General features: G+C 36.0%; 1 protein-coding gene across 12 annotated transcripts in view; it reads left to right on the top strand.

Moving 5' to 3' along the window:
* The window catches only part of LOC118406393 (anoctamin-4-like), a 60,518-nt gene extending 57,248 nt beyond the window's left edge, over window positions 1–3,270 (top strand). For all 12 annotated transcript variants that reach the window (XM_035806432.1, XM_035806431.1, XM_035806421.1 and 9 more), the window contains 2 exons: window positions 738–843; window positions 1,597–3,270. In XM_035806432.1, coding sequence (XP_035662325.1) covers window positions 738–843; window positions 1,597–1,797 — 307 coding nt within the window. In that variant the 3' untranslated portion in view covers window positions 1,798–3,270. The remainder of the gene's footprint in view (window positions 1–737; window positions 844–1,596) is intronic.
* The last annotated feature ends 3,637 nt before the right edge of the window (window positions 3,271–6,907 follow it).

Raw genomic sequence — 6,907 nt, forward strand, 5'->3', positions numbered from 1 at the left:
TCCGCATTCGAGGAGTTGTGCATCCCTTGAGCACATTACCCTGCTACTGGAAGAGCAAAGAAACTGCTGCCTATGTGGCACTATGCGGGTCTGAAAGAACAAATTCTTTTGTGGCGTTATGTTGCCTAATTGATTAGGATGTAGAATCAGAATGTACTCGGATTGAATCCCTAACAAAACAGTAGTCTGACTTGTACAAATGAAGTCTTAGATCATCTAGATTTTTTTTTTAGAAAAATTCAATTAGTCCTTGGCTTGAATTTTTTTGTTAATTTTCCCAATTCTCTATGATGAAAAATCCTATGAAGAATACTGTAAATGCAGAAATGTTTTTGCGGCGGTCGCTTCACCGCGAATTTAAAACCACCGCGAACATTTTTCCACAACAGTAAGAGACTACAGTGCATGGTGCTACCGCGAAATTGAAACCACCGCGAAAAGTCCATTTTCCTGCTACCGCGAAATTAAATCCCTGCAAACTTAAATGCATTTACAGTAATCTGTCATCGTGGACAAATTTTTATCATTTCATTCAAATCTGGACATTGTTAAAACTTGAAGCTCACCAATTTTTGTGTGTCAAGGTTTGATGGAATGGTCTTCAATTTTTTCTGACCAGTACATGACAGTACATGTACAGAGCCAGATTCCATCAAAGCTAGAGCTTTCGTTAAATTCTGTGTTGAAATTAATAATGTTTGATGTTGCACCTCCACCCTCTCCTCCCCACCCCCCAGGTACCAAGCCTACCGTCACCCCCCAGGCCACCCGAACGAGTACGAGTACACCCTGCACTTCTGGCACACCTTTGCTGCCAGATTTGTCTTCATCGTGCTGTTTGAGGTATGACTGAAGAAAACACAACTCTTTAAGAGCTTCAACAAAAGCTAGAAGTCACCGGTCATGACAGTAGTTGTACTATTATGTAACCGCACACTGTACATGTACAATGTATACACTAACTTAATAGTGATTTAATTTTGTACTATAGTTCTATGCGAAGTCCTCCCTTCGTTTTTTTTTTTTTCAGTTAGACTTGTATTGTACTTGTATTGAATTGTTCTGTCAGTTCATTCTACTATTTTCTAGTGACGCTGAAGAAGAGTGATGTAATTTTTATGTCACAAAAAACATCTATGAGGAAAAAGTCTTGGACATTTATCCAGCTTTAGAGATTGAATGTTTACCTGGATGTCTAACCTTTATAAACTCATCTCATCAAAAGCTTCCAACTCTACAGAATTTTTTTCCATTTACTTAAATGGCCACCATGCAATTAGTCCAAAAGGTCATTACAAGGTGTGACCCAGAGCCACTCCATGGTTACAGGTTACATTGTAACTGTAACAGTTACAGCATCTCTTCGCCCTAGGTCAGAAACATCATGATTGAGACCAGCCCAATTGCTATGAGTGTAGACTATTAAACTGACGCAATAGGCGAAGCAGGGGTTACGAAGGCTGCTTGGGAAGTTCCCTATGTAAGCCGGAACGGTTTGATCCACTCACTCAAGTCAATAGATTAATATGTAATATAGAGTAAGCGTGGCGGGTTTCTAATTTTTTTTGTGCTAATATTTGTTCCTCCCCATTCCAGCACATTGTGTTCCTGATTAAGAACATCCTGGCCTACCTGATCCCTGACGTCCCCCACGACCTCCACGACCTCATCAAGCGCGAGCAGTACCTCACCACGGAGATGTTCTTCAGTAATGAGAAGGACCTCCAGCAAAGCATGGACCAGCTACATCACGACACGGACGGTACGCGCCATCGACATGCCCACCACCACGAATAACCCAAAATTCAACCCCAAACACCCCTGTTCATGAAGTGAACCAACCCTCAACCACAGGCAGTCTGGTTGATGTAGCAGCCTGATCTATTTGTAAATAGGGGTGGTCAGGGTTGATGAGGAACGTTCTTTAATAATTACTACCTTGAACACCCCTACTTTTAGAGTCAAACTGTCCTCTGCTGCGTCATTGCCTTTTGAAGTGGACATTAACATTTTACATTGGGGGTGGACAATGTTGTCATTCAAAAAAAGGCTAGAAAATCTGCTGATCTTAGAATCAAATTTTATCAAAGAGAAAAGACTACATGAAATTGATATAAGACGGACTGCATAATTTGTAACATAAAGATTGAAGATATTATAATTGAAAAGTGGAAGTTGAAGTATGACAGTTGTGGAAAAATGAACTCTAACTACAGTGATATTTAATTGTGACCATTTTGTAGGAATGTTAACAATTATACTTTGAGTTACATGTAAGTTGTTTAACACATAGTAAGTGACTTTTTTATCCAAAACAGCCAAATTCTATATGACACTTCAGATTGCTCCAATAATCAGAATAGTCAGTCCCCACTAAACTGTTAGAAGATTATGTGTTTCGGGAATCAAATTATATCTATATCAGAAGCAGTTTAATGGGGGTCAATCTTTCAAATGCTGTTTCAAAATCTACTATGCTGTTATGAGGACCATGTGATATAGAGCCAATCAGAACTCTTGCAAATATTTTAGTCGAATAATGTGCTTTTCTACTATCAGACTCCAGACTATGGTAAAAGGAGAGATGTTCACAGTGGTTTTGTGTCGCAATTGTCGTAGTCTTCACCTAAAACCAAAAGGAAAAAATATTGTAGTGTCTTTTCTGTTACCCTAATGTCTCTATCGTGAACTTAGAAACACAGGGAAAATTAAATTCATGTGACTGTGCATTTCCCATTTTCTGGGAAATAATAAAAGGAGGGAGTGAATAGATAAAGGGCTACTAATGTAGCAGGGACGGAAAAAATCCAAACTGTTGAGGTGTTGTGACAAAAAAATATTCAGTCATGTTCCTCAGCAAAGAACATCTGGTAAAAATGTAATATAATTGTATCTAAGGCTTTCATTACAATTGCTTAAAACAAAGAGTAATTGTTAAAAGTGGAAAAAAGTGCATTATACCAGGGCGTAGAGCTTCAAGGATTTACAGTGACACTTGTCTGCCGTTATTTTATCTTAAGGTTATAAAGAGAGTTTTGGAGACTGAGGAATACTTTTAAGTTTTAGTTTGGTAAAATAATAGTACACAATATTTTAAGTGTAATGGCTTGACAATCTATATGTATTATATTGACTGTACTGCAATCTGAGAAGTAGAAATTGTGAGCTCATATTCAAATAATTTTAAACTAATGCTTTAATTCTATGAACTGGAATAAACTTTGAGATAGCTGCATATTTGATTCAAAATAAATGTTATACCAAACTCTACACTTCCGGCCCCCTCCCATCTTATTCTTTTTTTTTTTCTGATTACCTTTTTATTTTTAAACAAACTGTACTTAAATATACACCTTAAAGTTTAAAACTAAAAATTTGAGAAATAACATTGATTTATACGACATGTATCCATATTACCCACCTTATGGTCTTCAAAGAATTCAATCAAAGTGTAGCTTTTAATTGAAATAAAAAGAAAACAGGAAATTTGTAAGAATATTACTTGTTTTCAAGTCAGTAAGTATATACAGGTATGTCTTGCACCCAAGTATTATTTTGGTTGGTACAGCTCTTTCTTTACTGACCGTACTTGCCTGGAAATGTTCATTCATTTGGAGTGTTTTGTTGGTCTTTTGTGTACAAACACAATTTGAGACACAGCGCACAGCAATAACAACTCATTCACAAGTGTCAGTGCTACAGTGTTTGGAACAGTGCTGTGTTCTATGCTTCTAAACAGATGTAAAAGGAATATGTTCAATCTAGGAAATAAATTAAAAGTCAAAGGCAGAGCTAGACACAGACTGAGGCAAATTAAGTAAACTGCTGTAGATTTGACCAAAAAAATGTTGTACTGTGAGACTCATATTGAAAAATGTAATAACACTGAGCTGAGTCATCCTACATGTATGTTGTAAATGAATTATGAATCATAGATACAACATGTAGTTTTGTCTGGAACATATTAACTGTAGCCAGGATGCTTCCTACAGTAATGTTGATTTTTAACTCTCCTTTTTTTTAAATATTTTGAATATTCCAAATTGTTCACCTGATATGTAAATCTCCAAAGAGATGTATATGATATGATGGGGGCATTCTCTGTGTTATACTGTAAATGCAGAAATGTTCGCGGTGGATTACTGTTCATGTTTTTCGCGGTGACCACTTCACCGCAAACTTAAAACCACCGCGAAAATTTTTCTATTGTGGTATTAGACTGCAGTTTATGGTGTTACCGCGAAATTAAAACCGCCGCGAAAAGTCCTTTTCCGCTACCGCGAATTTAAATCCCCGCAAACTTAAACGCATTTGCAGTATATGCCTTTTTTTGCAATTTAATTACGTTTGACATAGAGAAAACAATCAACATTGTTTTTGCCGGTGTGTTCTTCCTTCCTGTATTTTCTCAAAAGCCTTCTAGTACAATTGTGTATTGTTTAATAGTTTACCCTGTCCTCCAAAAATCAAATGTTATTGAGAATGACCCAGACCTTTACATTTCCTTGGAGATTTAAGTAATATGATACAACTTAAAGTCCCCATCCTCTTAAGAAACATTAGGTGTACTTCCCAACTTGTATGCTATAAGGTCTTGTGTTGCAGTCCACAAAAAGTACAAAAGAACTGTTTTGTTATCATTTCATTGCAGGTGCCGTTCTCAGAAAATCAGTTTATGAGAGGGAGACCAACCTATGATAATGGACATAAGTATTGGCTCAGTTCATGCTGCTTTATATAAATCAAAATCAAATCAGAAATAATAAATTATTGAATCAAAATCTTGACAACCCATTTGATCTCTCCAACATACTGATTTTCAAATGCCAGCAAAGAACGGATGAACAAATGATCGCTTTACTGTAGTCTTGCACAGAAATATTGCAAAATACATAATATTATATTTCTTCTAGTTTTTGTGGACCTTAATATATGGCTTTATAGTGTACAGCTATGGGTATTTTGTTTTCCTTTCTTTCTTACTGTTGTAAAGAACTTGCTGAAATAACATTGTAGCTGCTTTGGTAACTTGTTCATGTTATCACATGTTGTTTCTTTTGCACCATTTAGTGACTGTATATGGACTGGATCATTATTTTGCCACCATGAATTTGTTTCTTTTTGTTTTAGTATTCTTAAATTCATTCAAGTATTCTTAAGGTTACCCAAGTATTTGTATACATCCAAAGATGTGCAGATATACAGAAATGATACGGCAGATGGAAAGGAGTTATGAATATTTTTTGATTTTTCGGCTTTCAAAACATATTTTAGAAGTTGTGAAAAAATATTACTAGTAATAGTATTTTTAAAGAATTAATGCCTGATTTTCAACTGTAGTATGAATGCAAGTATATTTAGTATTTACATTTTTTTCAAATGTAGTCTATAATAACGAAATAATACATTTTTGTAGTTGTAGCTATACATGTAGTTTATTATAGGTGAAATTAAGCGGAATACAGTAGTTTTTTACTGCATTTTGATCACTGAGTTAAACCGACTAAAAGATATAATTTCAGTCTTCACTATCATTCAAATCTACTGTTGATTGTAAATATATTAACTCTATGTTGTGTACTAACAAATTGTAAATTGAAAACTGTGCTCTTGTAATGCTTTGTCCAAATTACTATGCCTTCGATACCAGGACTTATAAGTGTATAAGTGTATTTCTGCCAGCAGTACCTTTCAAGAAATGCTCTTAACCAAAATTTCGTACGTACTTGTCTCGGGGTTGCTGCAAAGATTTGTAAAAGACTTCTAGATCGCTTTGGTCGGAGTGATTTTCAATGTTTCCGTAGTCTGAATAGTGTGAGTACTAGTAATGACTATGCGTGGAAAATTGTACAAAATTTATACAATAAATTTTCACAACAGATCTTCTTTGTGACTTGTTCTTGTATTAATGCAAGGGAAATGTAAATGTAAATGGACTTCTTAATAATTATTAGTTCACGAAGGAATACATGTAACCGCCTTCTAGTGTGCGTCGGCTGCAGTTAACATGAAATCCACAGGGCGTAATACATAAGTTTGTTTTAAAATATGACTTCAGACTATCCGAATTCGAACACATTTATTTTCTGTTCATTTGTCCTGAATAGATTTTGAAGCGTCGAAGCTTCTCTCTAATAGTTTTCTTTCTACCAGACCGTGATCGCACTGCGCTCTCACTGAGGCCTAAAACTTTGATTTTAGAATGAATATCTTAATACAAAATGTAAAAGTGTGCCTGAAAATTTTAGGTGGCAGAGAGAGCGCGATGAAAAATGGGGTATAAATCGCACTAGGTGAAATATTTTGTTCCGGTACCTCAAGTCACACCCCTTGGACCCCCCCCCCCCCCCCCCCAAAGAAATAGATTTATCTACACTTTTCACTTTTAATCTACATGTACCTGAAAAATTTTCATTTTCTATAGAAATAATTGACAACAGAGCTAAAATGTACACTTAAAGTCCAATGTTGCAATGAAGTGACCTCAAAAGTCTATGGGATGGGAGTTTAGTCAAGTCAAGGTCAAGTAGAGGATGTTGGATCTTCTGAGGTTTATCAACCCTGAGTTTTAAAATTTATGTAGTTACTCATACTGAACGTAACCTGGTACCCAGTCTACGGCGGGGCACTGCCATGGATAAAACTCCTACCGGTAGCGAACGATTCTCCTGGCGATTAAGAGCTACATCTTCCCCGTAGAGTACCTGCTCTAGCTACATAGGCCAAGCCACGAATAGTCTGGCTACCAGGTTTTACTAAACTGTGAACATAAGGCCACACCAATTTAATTTCTTGGTTCACAGATTTTTTCATAAAAAATATGGAGCGAGAGGGCGAAATAAAAATAAAAATTGTAAAATGGCTGGGGTAAAGGTAACGACTAATCCAAAACATATAGAAAAAAGTT

The sequence above is a fragment of the Branchiostoma floridae genome, chromosome 19, assembly GCF_000003815.2.
Source record: "Branchiostoma floridae strain S238N-H82 chromosome 19, Bfl_VNyyK, whole genome shotgun sequence".
NCBI lineage: Eukaryota > Metazoa > Chordata > Leptocardii > Amphioxiformes > Branchiostomatidae > Branchiostoma > Branchiostoma floridae.